At 35.3% G+C, this 21,417-nt stretch overlaps 1 protein-coding gene across 1 annotated transcript in view; it reads right to left on the bottom strand.

Annotated features, from left to right (window-relative positions):
- Positions 1-6,086: 6,086 nt before the first annotated feature.
- LOC127858144 (transmembrane protein 272-like) overlaps positions 6,087-21,417 on the bottom strand; it is a 33,927-nt gene continuing 18,596 nt past the window's right edge. Inside the window, exons 2-4 of the mRNA XM_052395108.1 lie at positions 7,357-7,422; positions 7,003-7,197; positions 6,087-6,782 (exon numbers count right to left, since the gene is read on the bottom strand). Coding sequence (XP_052251068.1) covers positions 6,574-6,782; positions 7,003-7,197; positions 7,357-7,422 — 470 coding nt within the window. The 3' untranslated portion in view covers positions 6,087-6,573. The remainder of the gene's footprint in view (positions 6,783-7,002; positions 7,198-7,356; positions 7,423-21,417) is intronic.

Below are 21,417 nucleotides of genomic sequence, written 5' to 3'. Positions count from 1 at the left end.
ACATTAACATTCATTTGCAGAATCGATATTTTTTTAAACATGTATTTTTTCATGCCAAAATTAGCATGCACATTAAATAAACTCTTGCAGAATTAAGTATAGTCCAAACTTATTAGTTTACTTTGATTTCGGGGACATGGTTCCCAGCTTGTTCTCCATGTCGTACTTGTACTTCCGCTCGCGCTCAAGAACGACGTTCAGGCGCGACAACTTCCGCTCCAGGATGACAAGCTTGACCCTCGGTGTTGACAATGACCTTCGTGACGTCAGGGTTTGTGCAGTGAACGCACTCATCCATCTGAAGTAGCTCCTTGAACTTGTTCCGGTCCGCTATGATTAGTAACTTCTCGTTTATGTCTGCTATGAACATAGTTTATAGACATGATATTTAATGGTTGAAGGGATACGAATATTCTTTTCAAAAGCGCTCGCCCTTTACAGTCGTCTCCCTTTGATTTGACGATAAAGCATTATAAACAATAAAAATAATTAAGTATTGATAAATAAATATATAATGTATATATTATATATGTATATTTATAAAACCTTAAATATTATTATTGTTTATGATACTACTACTACCTACAACAACTACTACTACTACTACTACTACTACTACTACTACTACTACTACTACTACTACTACTACTACTACTACTACTACTACTATACTACTACTACTACTTTATTACTACTACTACTACTACTACTACTACTACTACTACTACTACTTATACTACTACTACAACTACAACAGCAAAAACAACAACAACAACAACTACTACTTCTACTACTTCTACTACTGCTACTACTTCTATAACTACTACTTCTACTACTACTGCTACTACTACTACTACTACTACTACTACTACTACTACTACTACTACTTCTACTACTACTACTACTACTACTACTACTACTACTACTACTACTACTACTACTACTACTACTACTACTACTACTACTACTACTACTACTGCTTCTACTACTACAACTACTACTACTTCTACTACTACTAACTGCTACTACAACAACAACTACTACTACTACTTACTACAACAACAACTACTACGACTACGACTACTACTACTACAACTACTACTACTACTACTACTACTACTACTACTACTACTACTACTACTACTACTACTACTACTACTACTACTACTACTACTACTACCACTACCACTACTACTATTACTACTACTACTACTACTACTTCTATTTACTACTACTACTACTACTACTGCTTCTACTACTACTTCTACTACTACTACTACTACTACTACTACTACTACTACTACTACTACTACTACTACTACTACTACTACTACTACTACTACTTCTACTACTACTACTACTTCAACTACTACTACTACTACTTTTACTACTACTACTACTACTACTACTACTACTACTACTACTACTACTACTACTACTACTACTACTACTACTACTACTACTGCTACATGTACTGCTACAACTACTACTATTACTACTACTACTACTACTACTACTTTTACTACTACTGCTACTACCTACTACTTCTACTTCAACTACTACTACTACTACCACTACTACTACTACTACTACTACTACTACTACTACTACTACTACTACTACTACTACTACTACTACTACTACTACTACTACTACTACTACTACTACTACTACTAGTACTACTACTACTAGTACTACTACTACTAATACTACAACTACTACTACTACTACTACTACTACTACTACTACTACTACTACTACTACTACTACTACTACTACTACTACTACTACTTCTTCTACTACTACTACTACTACTACTACTACTACTTCTACTACTACTACTACTACTACTATTACTAATTCTACTACAACAACTACTACTACTACTACTACTACTACTACTACTACTACACATATAATACAAACAACTTTTCAAACAAATGTTCAAACAACTGTCATAAAAATTATGTCCAAACAAAAAATGTATATTATTCAAGAGCATGTGGATGCCAATATTTCTGCCAGTCCGTTTTTGCGTCAGTTTAATTTTCTTCCTCATGCACCTCGCTCTTGTATCGCCGCTCTTTCTCTAGATGGTAGGTTAGTTTCGCCAGCTTCTTCTGCAATATCCGCAGCTTCACCTTCTCTGATATCGTCTCCGAGGTCACAGCTCTCATGGAAGTTGAAATGTCTGGATTAGATACGAACTTCTCGATGCAAAGGTTTAGTAACTTCTGTATATTGTAAATGTCTGCCAAAAGCAGATGCTCTTCTTTTATTTCCAACTGGATTCCACCGAAATGGTGGTCTTGCCGAAGACCGAAATATTGGTCCAATATGTAATGGTCCCGCGTGGAATGCATTTTGGTGTATCAAGGTTATTGTTCCAATTAGTTATGATCCAAAGTTTTAGCCGTTATTCGCTTTATATAGTTTTATTGCAACGTGTAATGATCCGATATAACGTATTTACGTTCTCTATGTCACTTTTCATATGTGTTTGAGTCGATTTTAATAAATGCATAATTTACTTTTCGCATATGTTATATATTCATATTGGCATTAACATGCGTTTAATGGTCCAACGTATGAAGTTCAATACTAACTAACTTTAAAATTGAAGTGCTGATTTGCAGAAGAAAATTATAAAATGAATGATTATTAATTGAATTGAATGATTCCCTGTGTTTTGCATTTCCTAAATGTTATTTAACAATAACTGAACTCAGTATGTATTGTTCGTAGTTGAAAGAAGAGCGACACATTAATGTTTGCGAAAAATTAAAACAAAAATTATTAAACAATAAATAAATATTTAAAAGTTGCACTTAAACCGTATACACCAGCAACAAACGTTTTAATTACACAATTTTGTTTAATGACAACAAACCACGTGTATTGATTTATAGCTATAATGAACTTTTTAAAGATGAATATTGTTAAATATTTCACTTAAATGATTTCTAGCAAAACTTTTTTTAAATAAGTTATAAATGAATGTGTGTGGTGTGCGTATGTGTGCGTGCATGCGTGTGTGTGTGTATGTGTGCGTGCGTGCGTGTGCGCGTGCGTGCGTATGTGTGTGTAAGGTCAATTCGAAAAGTGAATGAAACGCGATATGATAAGTGGTGAGAAAAGTGCATTTTAAATTCTGTTATTGAACGGCTAAATTTCGTCTATATAAACAATGCCGCCGACGACGCCGACATGGACAAGCACTGCGTCGACAATGACGTCTACGACGGTTATGTGATGTTAATCAAGTGACGATTGTTACGTAATATCATGGTGTACAACGTTTGTAGAGGTTATCTGTAATTAATAATGTGAACATTGTTCTCAACTGTTCAAATAACACATAATTGAAATGACAATTTCATTCTATTCCCAAATGACTGTGTAGTTTTCCTGTATCTTTATTACAGAGTTAATTAATCAGAATTTAATATTCACTCAAACTCAAATGTATCAATTAATTTACACTTTTACAAAAATGCAAAAAGATTTATACAAAAAATAACCATAGTATAACAATATTAACTAACTGGTCAATGCCTTCTCAATCCCCAATATTTATATATCTTTAATTTGAAACCACGACCCACTTGTTTCAGAGTCTTAATGTGTTCTGAGGGCTGAGGGCGTCGTTCCAATCGGACGTAAAATACTTCTAAATAAAGCCATGAAAATGACATCATTTTTACCAATCGAATTCTAGTATCAGCCCCAGCAACACGTTCTAAATAGACCCCTAACCAAATTTGGAAACTTCCGGAAATGCCATCACCATATTCGGAGTGTCGAAACTTCAAAGAATTGTTAAGCTTTAGATGTGACATAGCAATGAAGATTTATGAGCGGTCGACCTTTTCAGGCCCGGAACACCGTTATATCATCATTCTGCTAGTTTGAAACAATGGTTCTATTCTGCATCATCAGTAGTATCGCTTTCTTGGGCTTTAATTGCTAGTTTACCTTCCAATCAGTTACCCCTTTAATAAAAATCCGCCCAATTCTGAATGTTTTATCGGCTTGCACCATTATTAACAATCAGTGCTATTTTCTTATAATGAATAGTCCTGTCAATGTATGGTTTTAATAACGTAAAAAAATGAGACAAATTGAAAGAAACCAAATTATATCATATGTCACGATACAAAACTATATTTTAGGAAATTGTCGTCGTGTGGTGTGTGATTTTGCGGCATTGATTTGATGCGAGCTATAATCGAACGAGCTATAATCGAACTATGTCAAATCTCTGCGCGGAGGCGTATGAGATATGACAGAAACACTACCAGGAAAGTAAATAGTTATAATTTAAGATGCATAAACATTTAAGCAAATCATTAAGCATTTTGACAAAGGAGGAACACGGGACAATACCGAAAACAGTTGCTTCCGTCAAGGCAATAAAAACGAAAAGCGGAATAAACATTACATCTCGCTTTAGCAAAGGTTTATAATTCAAATTAATTGATTCGTGCTCAGCGATGCTATTACTTTTTCTTGCTGTTCACAATGTTTGTGACCGGACGTTAAACTGATATTTTTTTGTACATACAAGATTTTCAATCTCAATTGTTTGAATCCTTAATTTAAACAACGTATCGTTTAAAAGCAGTACGAATAATAATAATTTATAGCAAATACAACGTGAGCGAAACGAAAAAAAGATTACTAAGGACAAATGTACCTTTAAGGCGAGACTTCAATACAACCGTAACGCTTAACTAAAGTAAGGGACGAATGTATGTACGATATTATGAGCGTTTATGGTATTATCGTACTGAATTTTTCGAAGTATTATACTCTTTCTTCAAATAAGAGAAGTAAAACGGCGCATGTGGGAATACACGTTATTTAACAATAAGCCGCTAAGATCAGCTTGTGCAATCCGCAATAAAAGCATACGTGTACATATTGTACATATTGTACGTGTACATATTGGCTTGCCCGAACCTTTCGTATACGCGTCACAATGTTCACGTACTAACGAAGTATTATTCAGGGCGTGTCGGAGACAAAAACCATTTAATGTAATGTATGAACAAAACTGGCGTAGATAAGATTGAAGAAATTCATCAGATTGACTGGTCATAAATGTATAAAAATACAAATTACAAATAACAATATCAAGCATAAAGTCATTTTTTGACGAAAGTAAACATCATTTAATTGTGAGCGGTAATTTGGTATTTGGTAAATTATATGAAACGATACAAAGTTCTCAAATAAGCCGTAAATGTTAAATGTCAAACTCTCTAATCAAACCGTTCAAGCAATCTTGAAATTGAAATTATGGGCATCTAACAGTTTATAGGTGTCTGTCGCAACCGTTTTTTATTTTTGGTGTTTTCACTTCATATACACTTATATTTGTTAATGCAGCATCAACATACTAAACAATATCCCGGAAAGAGAAAAATAATGCATTTGAATATCAACCGTACTTTCGTTTTGACAACTGCCGACAGGAATGATGCGATTTACTATGCGAATCTTAATTTAGTTTTAGTGCAGATTCATTCATACGACACAAAGACACTATTTTGTTTTACGGATCATTTCGGCTTAGAGGACTGGGTGAGTCATGTAAAATATCGAATATACCGGTAATATATATATATTTTTTTAAAACAACTGGTAGTAAGATGAGTTGCAGATAATTGGTAAGTAAACACATATTAACTAACTCTTTTGACCTGTTAATTCTTTTCAGCTCGATTCAACAGTGAAAAATGCCCATAATATCACTTTAGGATTTTGTTAAAGTCCTCAGTTGCTTCAGCTACAAAGGAACCGTCTTTCTTTAAAATTAAACACGTCATGACGCGATAACTAACCGATCACAAAGCCACAAATGAAACGAAAAAATCGCTTGTTATATAAAATTAGCAATATGGCGATCGGATCATAAATTAATTGACATATTTAAAAACTTATTCTCTTTTCAGTTTGTCATGTGTGCGGTGGCTCTTTGTATATCGAAGTTGGATTAGTTTGGTATGAGTGCTCATCAAAAAGTATTTTCATGAGCATAAATGTCTGTATATAATTCAGAAATGTTAGCAACAAATCTGAAATAAACGCTGTAAAAACATGCCCAGTGTACCAAATAAAAATTACTGTATAAATCATACATAAATTTATTTAACAATAATACTATTGCAACTTCAGTTTCCTTTGAATTTATTTTTTTCACTGACAAACATAAACTACAATGTCATTTTTTGTCATAACTACATGGGCTTTGATGCTAAACCTCTTTGTAAAATTTACAAAGGTTAATTTCAACGTAGTTGAAACAAAAATAAAAATCGAGGTCCAGCGGTTGTGTATTTGTTTGAATTTTGTTCAGCTATACTTGTTCTTCATGTCAAAAGAACAAAATAATGTCAGCTAAGCGTTGAATACATACGAGTTTATTGGCGCGTCACACAAATATACATCACTTTATCTTCACAGTTTCGTATCTTACAAAATAGAAAAGGAAAAAATAATTTTAGAAAGAATGTAGTTATTGGTGCCAGTCTCATTTTGATGTTGCTGCTGGTTTATTACTTGGGCATTCTATTGCTTAGAAACAAACGATCGAATCTTGAACCCAAAGCAGACAACAGCGAGTAATGTGAGTATCCAATCAATGGTCACCATGGCTAAGGAGAAATCCATGAGTGGTCGGTGACAGTCCGCTGTACAATTAGTCGTTATGTTGCCAGAACAAGGAATAAAATCGTCCGCTCTGATTTTTCCAAAGTTTGGATACACCCAGATGGACCCTAAACAAATGAACGGTTCAGTTATTACAAAAGCTTGGAGTTGTTTATGTCATGATGTAGAATGATATATTTTAAAGTGCTTTTTAAATTGATAATAACAAAGTTATGCAGACAAGCATTTGGGTAGCTTCTCAACATTGTTCGAAGTTTCAGAGTTTTCAAATACGTGATGACATGTGCTGTTGGCAACAATCTTTATGAAAAACAAATGGATTTTTACCGCAGATAAGCCATGTCGGGAAGAACAACGCTCCAACTGTGTAACAAATGTATCCAGAACAACTTATGTCGCTCTGGTCGGAGTCGCCCCTTGAGCGATGAGCCATCATATTAAAGTAGATTGTAGACACGGCACTCACGATCAGCCAGATCGGAATCTTAGGCTCCAAGGGGCAGTCGTGGAGGTACACAGAACCTATGAGTCAATAGAAATATATGTATGCGATTAATACGTTTATAAAATCCTTATGGTTATTACGAAAAGTGCCTTGAGGACGTTTATATTAAATATATACATATCTGGTTAAAGGAAGTAAAAGTAACAAACGAACGCATGACATGTGTACTCCCTCACCAATTACGATCCTGGCGATCCCAAGTCCAGCAAGCCCGATACATATTATAAAGATGGAGCTTAACACTGAAAACAGAAAGAAAGCACACATTGCATTAATATTATTGGCATAGTTGAAATGGTATCCGCAAAGCAAAAGGGATGTAACGTGTTCGATCCCAACTGTGGGAGCGTCCTTTAGACCTTCCCAAAATGTACCAAGTATTCCTCTTTAAAAAGAGCCTTACAGAGGAAACGGACTAGACGTGGTTTTAAGAAGCATACAATCGATCCTAGATAAATAAGTTTAAACAGATACAGGCCGAACAATAATCGTATTCAATAATATTTAGTAACTACCTTCACGCGCAGATTGGTTTTGTTTGCTTTTACGTTTAAGTTAGTTGGCATGATTTCATCTGTTATGTTCTTTGTATATCTATTGAAGAATAATTAAATCTGAACCGCCTTGTTTATTAATTTATGTTTACTATTGTGTGTTTTTTTGGTGTACGCTTAGTTTACATTTCTCTTAACGAAATGTGCCCTGTATAAAAGTGTTATGACAATGTAATTAACATTGGCATTACATCTGCCGTCGCCATTATAAAACATCATTAGCTAAATGCATGTATTTTGAAAAAAAATGAAGTAGACACACAGTGTGTATTAAGTAATTCGAAATCATATCATAAACAAAAAGAGGAAAATATATTAATTATAAAAATAAAATACTTACCCAAACGATAAAAGACGATAGTCCGCATTCAAAGTCAGTTTAAAATAAACTAATTTGATTAAGCCCGAAATATATTACCTCGTTGTTTTTTTCTTCGAAATTTTAACTTTGATTCTGTTTATTTAATTTAAGTAAAACCATCAACGGTCTTTCATGTTTTTTCATATTTATTTTTAAAACAGCATAAATTTGACGATAGCAAACTTGGGTCGCGATGGAAGTTGAGAGGAAACAACACGTCATAGACACACTATTATAATCTTCGGTTTGCTTGCAGTTTTGAAAGACGCCGTTAAATAGGCGCCGATATGTTTTCTGCTTGTTGGCGTCGCACTGGAGTGCGGCGACTAGTATGTAATGCGTTTTTTTTCGCGTATGGAAGAAGTTATTTTACGGATCAATGTATATATTTTTGTTTTAAGAATATCTTGCATAGTGGTGATTTTTTAGTGTAAATTAGTGTAAATAAGTACTGCATTTGTGCCTATTACATTTATTACAACATTAATTGCCAATAATGCAAAGCTAATTGTTTTAAATAATAACTGATCACAGGGGAAAGATCACAGGGACTGGGCAAATACGCGAAACTTTCTAGTTTTGTATAAAAACTAAACATAATCAAAATATATTTATTTTGTGGTTTTTCTAACATTAATACAGACTTTTGCTGTTCGAGTTTTGGTTAACGCGTATTTTCTTCAATTTTACAAGACGACAGCGATTACACGGTGTATTGCTTTATTGATAACCGATACACTACAGTCACTTATTAAGGCAGTAGGTGCCTAGTGAGATCGGGAATAGTCGGTCGATATCGCCGTATTCGGAAAGCGTTTCGCTTATAAGCGATATCTACGGTAAAGTCCGGAAATTATACTAAATACACAAAACAAATTTGTATTTTTTTATTAAAGAGTTAAATTGGCTTATCTCTTTAAGATTTAATAACTATACAATACAAATATACGTTAAATTAATTCGTTTCATGAAATATTTGTGTTCATGACGTCACAGTTGTTGACATTTTCTTAGCAAAATGAAACTGCGAAATAAAAGCGAGCGATTTGCAAAATCGAAAAAGAAGCAAACACCGATCGACAACGTTGTGTTCGATAACACTTATTCATTTACCGAGCTCTGCGATGGCGATTTGTGTGAAAATGACTCACGTAAAAGCTATTCGCATTTGCTAAATGGCGTGAAAAGAGTAAGCAGAAGTGGGTGTGGGGATGAGGGAAGATTGATAGACTCGTTGAGCTGGAGGTTTTCTAAACAAATTACAATATGGTCAGATTGTAATCTGTGTCCCATTCCTTTGACAAATATAACATTGTTGGCGAACTACAAAATTGCCTCAGTGGTTATTTGTACGTTGTTTGTGAAAACCTTGACTGTAGAAAAGTCAACCGTGTTGCTTATGGAAAGCAGCACCATCTCAAGATCAGGGGAATGCCATGCTTTGACGTTAATACCAAGCTTGGAACAGGTATGCATGTCTTCATTTTTCAACCTGACATTTCTATCAATGTTTAATCATTGTACAATTGCCATTGATCTTTGGACTTCTTACACATTTTCAGACCCCTTAAAATTCCAAGTGTCATTCCTAGTGAATATTTGTTTATCGTGTAATATATAAGGAACATTCCGGTGTCCATCATATTCAGTTTTCAAATTTAGTTTCGCATTTGTTTTGTTAAATCCAATTGATTGCTCATTCATGTTATTTCATAATGTAATGATGATACGAATGGATTCTATGAAAATACATTGTGACGTCATTATTAAGTAACTACGACCTTATTTTGTTTTCATTTTCAATTCTCTTTTCAGCAATGAAAGTCAGTTTGGGCAGGCCGGTGAAGGTAAATAACTTCCTAACCACTATAAACATAACGCTTATTGCAAATAGAAATCTTAAGAAGTAGGAGGCTCGTGCTGGGGAGGCCATCAAGAAAATCTCAATTGCGTCATCTAACAAGGCTGCTATTGATGCTTATGAGAAATAAATGGAGTAAGTGCAAAAACTAACTTTTAATACAATGTTATTGACTATTCTGGTGCCAAATTTTAGTATTTGTTCTCATCAACTGTCTTCTTATTTCCTATTCCAGATGAACATGAAACATATTAATAATAATTGTTTTATTAAAGACACTGTGTTCATAGTTTGGTACAATTACATATTTTAAAAGATGTTTGGTTAGAACCCCAGGACAGGCACATTATAAAAATATTTGTGATTGTTATTATAAATATTAAAAGCTATTCCAAATATTACAATTTTTTAAAATAAATTCATTACTTTTAGTAATAAATCTTATGAAGGAGCATAGGTATATTAAAATTCTGAGCTATTCATATAAATGGTGAATTGTTTTCACAAGCGAAAATTTTAGTTCAACGACTTGTCAATATGTAATGTGCTTGTTGTGCTGAAAATTGATTTTTCTCATAACCAACGATGATATAAGGCGTCATAATGAAACTTAAAGGGGAATTATAAAATTCATGAAATAAGCATCGTGTGAATTTAATTTTGTATTTCAGTTCGAGGTACAGTAATGCCTGATATAACTCAGATTGCTGCTGTGCATTTGAAGACGGGTTTTACGTTCTCGACATATGTGAAGACAACAGTGCCAATTTCTTCCGAAGCTCAGAAAGTGATTGGCATCTCTGTTGCATCATGGCATAATGCATGTAAATGCTGGAAGTGTTAATAGTGTATCAATTAAAACTTCTCTACATGATTGTATGATGTGGCTTGCAAAGTTTCCCAGAGCCATTTTTTGTTGCTCATAATGGGCGCAGGTTTGATTTTCCGGTTTTGGTTAGTGCATTGCTTAACACACACTGCTTTGAAACGTTTTGTAATTGTGGAAGCAGTTTTGTTGACTCTTTGGCGGTTTCAAAAATCGTATCCTGGAAAGTCACACAAACAGGAAGATCTAGTGAACGTGTTCTCCGGGCAACCTGCAACGCCCACAGTGCTCCTGATGATGTTGAAGCACTGGGATCTTTGCTTAAAACATGTAAAATTACTGACAATATGGCCCACATTTTTACTGTTACTGCAATGCATAATTCGGTTTGTTTAAGACATGAAAAGCCTTAAAGGCAAAGAACATTAGATTGTTAGACGTGCTGTTGCATAGAGGAACTCTAAAGCGACAAACAGCTGAAAACATTGCGGGATATGGACTGGCATTGTGTCATTTGAAAGCCATATTTTCTAGTTCCGGAGAGGATGACTTTAGGGATACTTTCATTGCTTAAAACAATGAGAAACTACCAAAAGTCACAAACGCCAAAAAATATTTTATCTGAAGTGGTCCCTAAAATCGGTCAGTTTTTCAGTGACGAAAAGTTACGGAACGAGATATTATGGCTTTCAAATGACACGCGGCCAGTCAAAATCACGCAATGGCTTAATACTGATACTAAATTATGTACATCTAGTTGTCATTAATCTGCCTGTTTTTATTAAGATATAAGTTGTATATTATTGTGCTACATGTTTAAAGAAACATAATAACTTATACATCTTTATGCTATATAATATTGGGACAACTTTGACATTTTGTGGTGAATTGCGCCTGTATTCATATGTTGCCTTTTGACTTTAGGTGACCTTAAGATTGTATTATTAGCTCGGCTGTTTTCTGAAAAAACTCCGAGGTATTGTCATAGCCTCTTCGTCGTCTGCCGTCCGACGTCCGCCGTTGTGCTTAAACCTTTACATTGGCTCTAAAATTAAAGTGCTTCCACCTACAACTTTAAAACTTCATATGTACATGCACCTTGATGAGTTCTACACGCCACACCCATTTTTGGGTCACTAGGTCAAAGGTCAAGGTCACTGTGACCTCTAATATAAAACTTTAACTTTGCCCATAACAGCATAGTGCTTCCACCTACAACTTTGAAACTTCATATGTACATGCATCTTGATGAGTTCTACATGCCACACCCATTTTTGGGTCACTAAGTCAAAGGTCAAGGTCACTGTGACCTCTAATATAAAACTTTAACTTTGCCTCTAACATCATAGTGCTTCCACCTACAACTTTGAAACTTCATATGTACATGCACCTTGATGAGTTCTACACACCACACCCATTTTTGGTCACTAGGTCAAAGGTCAAGGTCACTGTGATCTCTAATATAAAACTTAAACTTTGCCTCTAACATCACAGTACTTCCACCTACTACTTTGAAACTTCATATGTAGGTGCACCTTGATGAGTTCTACACGCCACATCCATTTTGGGTCACTAGGTCAAAGGTCAAGGTCACTGTGACCTCTAAAAAATAAATAAAATTCTGACAAGCTTTCGCAGCCGAGCGTGGCACCCGTTATGCGGTGCTCTTGTTAATGCATTATTATATCAACATTAATTCAAAGTAAGCTGAATTTCTTCACATGTCATGGTTTATAACTGTAGCTTTTAATAAGCAACTAGAAAACCCCCAAAAAGAAGTGTTATACAAATTTATATATTTATTGCGTGAAAATGAATTGGGATAGGCATACTTGACGTAAAATTTCTTGAGATAGGAACGGTAAAACTTCCTGAAATTCATTCAGTGTGTAGAAAATATGTTGTGTTAAATAAATATGTACAATATATGCATTTCATCACACTACAAGTGACATAAAACGTAATTAAAGTTTCTTGTCACTGAACCATATGTTGTCTTTTTTGTCATTTTATCCAGATAAGTGCATATATTATTGGACATCAAAGGCACAATTCTCTTTCAATGACACTTTTTAAATTCTGTTTCTACTAACAAAATCCAGTCGAGTACGTTTTTTAAGTTAATTGTCAAAATATATGTATATCCCATTACAAAAAAACTATATATTTTGGATATAGGGTAAATCCATAGAAAACGCCCAACCGAGTCAATGGGTAGGTGTATTCAACCAAGTATAAAAAGTTAACCAGCTAGTAAAAAGTTATAAAACTTTGCAATTAGTTGTGATATACAATTTACAACGTGGAAATAATAACAAAGAGTGTTTCTGGAAAAGTACCCATTAGTCTCCCACTACCTTAATATCTTAGTTAGAAGGTGATTTTTCAAGCGGTTCCGTAGTGTAGTGTCTACACGCTCGCTTCACATGTGAGAGGTCCAAGGTTCGAGCCCAAGTAGAATCAAATTATGTTATTCGTGTTCTTTGTTAACTTTTTGTTTTAATGTAGACATTTTAGTTTAAATAAATATGCTGTTTTATTGTAACCATTTTTTTAAATTATGCCCATGAAATATAATTATGTGTGCGAGGGTGGGGGGGTCGTAAACACATTAAAACTTTTACAGTGTTTTCATATCAATGAGTACTCAACCCCTATCGTAAATGAGCAACGTAAGAATAAGTTCAAAATCATCTCCCCTTGAAGTTGAGAAAAATATGAAATTACGCTTACAAGATGATGCAGATTTTTTTAAACCTACACAGTTCTGTTCCATTGATGAAAACTGCACACGGATGCAAGTTAAAAAAAGGAAACCAATGTAAATAAAATAAAAATAACTATGAAACATTTAGGGGTTACAACACAATATCATAGATAATGGTTATTTGGGGGTCATAACACAACATCATAGATAATGGTTATTTGGGGGTTATAACACACAATCATAGATACTGGTTATACCAGTATCTTTTTCTATTTTGTTAAAAATAATCGGCAAATATATTAATATTTACAGTAGAAAAAAAGTCGTTCCATGTAACTTCATTGAGTGCCTTTACACTGAAATTCCCGACGCCCTTTGATGCTTTGCATCAATACTTATCTTGTTATAGATGCAACTCGTCTAATTTATGAATGAACGATGCCAGATGGCTGGTACATATGTATCTTATAAATAACGCCATTTAGACGAGAAGAACGTTTCAAGTTGATTATTCATTGCTTATCTCTAATTAGTCATGTATTGGGTATGCATGCGGCCCATTGATTGTTGTATAATTTCATGCAAATGGCGGGCTGACGTCCGTTGCATGTATCATGTTACATCGCTACCTTTTGTTGTAATTTTTAATATCTGAACTCAATTTAGACTGCTTTGTTTGCTGCCATCGGGGCATGAAGGACATTTGTTATCAGAACAGGATACCATGTGGTCATCATTTCATAATAAAGACTAGTCTGGTTTGTTGCTCGGCAAAGTCTGCTTGTCAAAGATTTCAACAGTTGGAATAATAAATATCAATTAAATGTTAGGTTCTATCAGTGTCTTTCCACACATCCAAATATGGGAGGGTGGACAGATTTGTATAAAAAGCCAGGTGCAATGAGAAGCGGGAGAGAGAGTAGAATTGAACGTAGAGATGTAAAGATACAAGTAGTATGAGAGACTTATTCATTGGTGTATATATTTATTATCATAGTGTGCAAATAAAATGTAGAGTGTATATACTGTGTTGTGAAATTATGAACTCCCTCCCTGAAAATTGTAACACTGGTGGCAGCGTCGGGATAAGGACTTTAACACGCTTGTGAGGAAAGTGCATATTATATAATTGTGTCAGGATCAAAACTTTAACACGTCGCATATTTGTTTTATATGGATTAGTTGATAATATTTTAAGCAAAGACATGGGACCAAAACGCCAAAATGAGAAGGACTCTTGCAATAACGAAGATAGTGTTGATGTTGATGATGATTAATACAATTGCGAGAAAAGTTACGTTTAGCGGAGACGAAAAGTGCACAATTAGAAAGAAGATTAAGGACTGGTGAAGAAACAGCCGTACACCAACGAGATGAACTTGTAAGACAATATCAAGAACGTATAAATGACATAAATACAGACAAAGAAAAACAAATCAATGACCTTCAGCAAGAAAAAAATTTGTTGCGTGAACAGTCTCACTATGGTAGTCAGCGGCGCGCAAGACGTGGAGCAGAACGACGTAATTATGAGGTTCCTATGCCCAGACAACTGTTGTTTGACGGGAAGTCTTCTTGGGAGAGCTTTATACATCCTTTCTCTGAGATGGTCAACGCGTGCAATTGGGATGAACACGAACGACTGTTTCGTCTCAAAAACAGTTTGCGAGGAGAAGCAGCAGAATATACTTTTCGGCAGCTTGCAACAGAAACGCTGAACAATTATGACATGTTGAAATCAGCATTGGAGTTGCGGTTTAAGGAGATCCGTTCAGTATCATCATATGTTGCTGAACTTGAAGTCAGGCGCTTCAACAAGGATAAAGAGACATTAGCAGAATATGTGTCAGATATCAAACGACTTGTATTGTAGGGTTTTCCAACCGCTGATTATGAAACGCGGGAAACTATAAACATACGTCACTTCCTCAAGGGGCTTTTCGATACACAATCGTGATCTATTGGAGACGTACCAGAGCTTTAGGGAAGAGGTTAAAGGGGCGCGTGTTATAAGCGTCGAGTCGAAACCACAGCAAGGCGATTAAGTAACAGAAGCAAGACTTCAAGATTTTTGCCGGGATTAAAAAACAAATCTTGGAAAGAAGATTGATAATTTAGCAAACAAGCTCATTACTCACAATGGTGGCCAAAGACAGAGAAATTCAACACGTGACAGAAAAGACATTGAATGTTTTAAATGTCACCGCCGTGGACACTTCGCATCTGAATGTACTGCAGATGTGTTCCATAACCGTTCGAAAAACTAGGGCAGACCAAGGCTAACGGCCCAGCGCTGGTCTCACAGACAGGCGAACATTTTCAGACAATTAAATGTAGAAGTACTAGGAGTGATGGACTTACTGTGCTTTTTCCTGTTAAATTGTGCAAGTCTCTTAATGTGAATTTTGTTATAGACACAGGTGCATGTACAACAATTATATCAACTGGCGTGTACAAAAAGATACCAATAAAAAAAAAGGACCGGAACTTATGAACGTTGATCCGTCAGTGCGTCTTGAAGAAGCGGATGATGGAATTTTAGCTTTAGATGGACAGTGTAAAATATCGTTTAAATCAGTGGTTCGAATATACTGTGTTTGTTGCACCAATTCGTGAAGACGGACTTATAGGTATGGATTTTCTATATGACTATGATTATCAATTAAGTGCTAAGAATGGATTACGTTTGAAAGGGAAGAGGTGTAAAACAATTGTGGAGAAAATACCTCTGAGGGCAGTAAGGGTCACTACACGAGCCAAGGTAAAAATTCCAGCCAATTCGGAGTGCATAATACCTGGACAGGCAATAAATCTTGGGTCAATTAACTCACCACTTGGAATGCTATGCCCTGTGTTAAATAAACAGCCTGCAAATGGGATATCATTAGGGCACACTTTAATCTCCCCGGGGACAGTTAAAAGCAATCAAATATCTGTAAGGCTGGTGAATACTTCTTCGAGGAATGTTACGCTGGTTAAAGGTGCTACACTGGGATTTTTACAAGAAATTGACTCAAATGAATTATTGAAAGAACATGTCGATTTAAATTCAGAGAACTGTGCTAGTGAAAACTTGAGTAATATTAAACCAAATATGACATTATGGAGTGATGATTTAAAAGCCTTGTATGAAAGATCGTCGCAAAATTTGAACAATTCACAAAAAGAATGTTTATAACGTCTCCTGGAAAAATACAAGAAGACTTTCTCCAAATCGCCACCTGATTTAGGAAGATCATCAGTAGTGAAGCACTATATTGAGACTCAACCGGATATAAGGCCAATTAAAATACCACCAAGACGAGTACCTAGAACATTTATAGACCAGGAAAATAAAAAAATTCAAGAGCAATTAAATATGGGTATTATTGAAGAAAGCACCAGTCCATGGTCAGCACCATTGTGTTTTATAAGAAAGAAAGATAGAGGTGTTCGCGTAGTGTGTGACTATAGACGCCTGAATGAGATAACGAAAAAAAGTGATACCCTCTACCGAGGATAGACGAATGTTTGGAGAGTTGGGGTGGAAATAAGTGGTTTTCATCCATGGATTTGTTAAGTGGATTTTATCAAATTGAATTGAATGCTGCAGATAAAGAGAAAACTGCATTCTGCACTTTCCATGGGCGATTGTATCAGTATGTTACCATGCCACAAGGTCTTCATGGATCGCCAGCAACTTTTCAAAGATGTATGGATTTAGTGTTCAAAGGTCTTCAATGGAAAACACTAATAATTTATTTAGATGACATTTGTTCATATGCGAAAACATTTGAAGAAGCCATTCAGAGACTCGATGTAATTTTGGGAAGGTAAGAAAAGGCAAATATGAAACTGAAACCTAGCAAGTGTCACCTTCTTCAAAAACAAATTGATATACATGGCCACACAATTAACTGTGATGGGATTCGCCCAAATGACGAAAACGTGTCAACCGTTCGCCAGTGGCCTCGACCTCGAAATCTAAGTGATTTAAGGTCATTTCTTGGTTTTTGTTCCTATTACAGACGCTTCATAAAAGGATTTAGTCATCGTGCCGCACCTCTTAATAGCTTGATGGAGGCCGGTAGAGCGTTTAATTGGGGCGATGAACAAGAAAGTGCATTTGTGGATCTGAGAACTGTGTTGACAGGAAAGGAAGTCATGTCGTATCCACAGAATGACGGAATATTTATTGTTGATACTGATGCTAGTAATTTCGCGATTGGTGGATGTTTAAGTCAGATGCAGTGGTGTGAATTTGCAAAAGAATATGTCGAAATATATCATCTTTGCAAGCAAATCACTTGATAAATGCCAGCGTCGTTACTGTGCAACAAGAAGAGAGCTTTTGTCTGTTGTTACATTTGTAACACAGTTCAGACATTACCTAATGGGTAAAGAGTTTATTTTACGGACTGATTGTTCAAGTTTAAGATGGATTATGTCATTCCGATTACCAACAGATCAAATGGCAAGATGGTTGGAAGTGTTATAGCAGTACGATTTTCGGATGCAACACCGAAGTGGCCGAAAACATGTTAATGTGGACAGCCTTAGTCGAATACCCAGTGAACCAGGAGCATGTGAGTGTTATGAAGGACATCTAACACTAACGGAGCTACCGTGTAAAGGGTGTGACACATGTTCGAGGAAACATAAGCAGTGGTCATATTTCTCTCAGTTTGACGACGCGGTTCCTTTATTTGCCAAAAGGAATGCTGAGACAGCACAAACCTCGGGGTCGTCAAAAGCACGAGTTTCTAGAGTCAAACTTCAGGAATCCGGATTCTGGAGTTGGATATTCGTGCTGCTACAGCTTTTGGTGATGAAGTTGTTCAACTGTGCAAGTTTCATGTATTGTGGATTAATCAGAATTAGGAAATATTGTCGCTACCGGATATACCGACTGCGCTTCCATGAAAATTCTGACAACCCTGATGCAGATCACAGTTCAAAGTCGGGTGACAGAAACTTCGAAATGCAGAATAAAGGTGAATTGCCATCTTTTGTTAAAAGTCTTGTCAAATTCGGCACAGTTAACTGTTCACCACAGAGAATGGCCAGATTACAACAGCAGGATCCAGATATTGGCGTTGTTGTTAATTGGCTAAAATATGACTGCCAAAGACCTCCAAGAGACACTGTTTCTGGCTGTTCACCCATTGTTCGAAATTTATGGCTAGATTGGGACTTATAAGCATTGATTGATGGTGTGTTATTCAAGCAATTCATTTTGAAAACGAGTGAAGAATGTCCTTGATAAGACTTACTCGAAGATTAAACTTAAATTATTTTGGTACAAAATGAAACACAGCATAAAACGTCACATAAAGTCTTGCAAACAATGTGCAAAGCGGAAACGACCAGCAAAAACACCTAGAAGTCCATTGACAGAATACACTGTTGGATACCCAATGGATAGACTTTCAACAGACATTTTGGGTCCATTACCGGAAACTGTAAATGGGAATAGATATTGCCTTGTAGTAATCGACAATTTCACAAAATGGGTTGAAGTGTACCCAATGAAGGATCAATTGCCAAGTACAGTAGCAACAAAAATAGTGTATGAATTTCTGTCAAGATATGGAATGTGCTTGGACATTCATTCGGATCAAGGCTCGAATTACCGGTCAAATCTGTTAAAGGAAGTTTGTCGCTTATTGCAAATCCATCAAACACGAACCTCTGGTTATAGAGGCATGGCTAATGGTGCCCCAGAGAGATTCAATCAGGTGCTCCAAAATATGATTTTAACTTATGTTAATGAAAATCAAACTAATTGGGATGAAGACTTGAATCTAATAACGTCAGCATATCGTAGCTGTGAGCATGATGCAACCGGATTTACACCAAACATGCTAATGTTGGGTCGAGAAGTGACTACACCAGCAGAAATATCGTTGGGATGCATAGTGACAAAGAATACACCAGACAGTTCAGTGGAATATGTGAATAAACTTAAGGAAAAACTATCGTATATGTATCAAATTGCCAGAGAAACGCTCAAGAAAAACGCAGTTCGCCAAAAGAAGGATTATGATTCACGAATTAGTAAACATAATTATAAAGTTGGGGACATAGTGTTGTGCATTAATACTTCAAAATATAAAGGACTATCAAAGAAAATTACACCAAATGTATGGGAAGGACCTTATCAAATTCAAAGAAAAATCAGCGACATTTTGTTCACATTGAAACAAGGCAGGAGATCACATGTTAAAGTTGTACATCATGACAGATTGAAACCGTACACAGGCAATAGATTCCCTGACTGGTGCATTCAAGGTCATGACCTGTTGCAGAAACCCGAAAACAAAGGAAACAAGAGTGCAGAGCAGGTTCATCCCAGACAGCTAGCAAGGTCAAGAAAGATGTTATTATTCCCCGTAAGAGTCTTCGTCAAAGAAATCCAGTTCATCGTTACCAAAGCTAGTACCAGACAACAGCCTGATTTAATGGCCGTTTAGCTGATAAAGTGGTCATCAATTCATGGTTCGTTGTTTACATTCCAGAGCAGTTCAACTTTTACGCTACAGATCAAACTGGAATCTGTAAGCATGTTACAACTAAGAGCACAAATTAATTCTTCATGTGTGTGTCTACAGTGTAGAAATGGAATATGTAGTGTCACTGTGTGCGCTTTTATAGTGTTGTTTTTTTGTGTGTATTTAATTCCAAACCAATGACTTTGGTTTATAATTTGTTGGATTAAGTGAGTTTTTTACGGAGTGTTTGGAAAGTTCCCTGGATTTAAAACCGTGCACACTTGGATTTATTCTTTTTCAGAATCAAACATTTGCGCCATATTCTTCATAGAACTGTTTATAAAATATGTTCATTTAATAAGAAAGGCGCACAGGACAATTAAGCAGGACGACTGTAACTTATAATTTTATTAACTTTACAATTTTGTTGTGCCTAAATTATCCAATCGTTAATGTTAATTTAAAGTAATAAGTGTAAGGCACTTAACGCGGATGCATATTAGGACTTTTGTGTGATAGTGATATGTGTGATTGTGTGAATTCGTGCCACTAAATATTAAGACTTTCAAGTAATAAGTTGGACAATGAAAGACGAGTTTGTGGATGTGCTTATTAAACAGTGTGTATACTTTGCATATGTCCAAGAATGTATATTCATGTTTTCATATAATCAAACTCTTACTATGTTTTAAATATAATGCATTATGTTGGAGATCAAATTTTCGAAGAATATTATTTCTTTGAATGTGTTTCTTAGTAATTAAAAGGACAGTACTGTTAACAATTCAATATATTTATGAAAAAAAATCTATGTATTTTGTATTGAGAAGTTATTTGCAATACAAGTCAATGTATATGGATGTTTTTTGTCATGTTATGTAGTAATTTACAAGTAATATTCCTTGTTTTGATGAAGGTTTTTAATCTTTGTATTAATAGTACATATAGTTTATTTGTTCCTGTAGATTTTCGTAGTAATATTATATTCATATAAAGTGTTTTGATATACACGTTTAACATGTTGTGAGTTCGAGTGTGGCTATTTAGTCATTAATACAACTATTTGGCTTAATTGAGTACAATTAAGAAGCTAAGGTGAGGAGAGTGTTGTAATTTTTAATTTCTGAACTCAATTTAGACTGCTTTGTTTGATGCCATCCGGGCACGATGGACATTTGTTATCAGAACAGGATACCATGTGGTCATCATTTAATAATAAAGACTAGTCTGGTTTGTTGCTCGGCGAAGTCTGCTTGTCAAAGATTTCAACAGTTGCAATAATAAATATCAATTAAATGTTAGGTCCTATCAGTGTCTTTCCACACATCCAAATATGGGAGGGTGGACAGATTGGTATAAAAAGCCAGGTGCAATGAGAAGCTGGAGAGAACGTAGAATTAAATGTAGAGATGTAAAAGTACAAGTAGTATGAGAGACTTATTCATTGGTGTATATATT

The sequence above is a fragment of the Dreissena polymorpha genome, chromosome 14 (assembly GCF_020536995.1).
Source record: "Dreissena polymorpha isolate Duluth1 chromosome 14, UMN_Dpol_1.0, whole genome shotgun sequence".
NCBI lineage: Eukaryota > Metazoa > Mollusca > Bivalvia > Myida > Dreissenidae > Dreissena > Dreissena polymorpha.
Note: the sequence above shows the minus strand (reverse complement) of the source record. Positions and strands in the feature narration are given on the sequence as shown.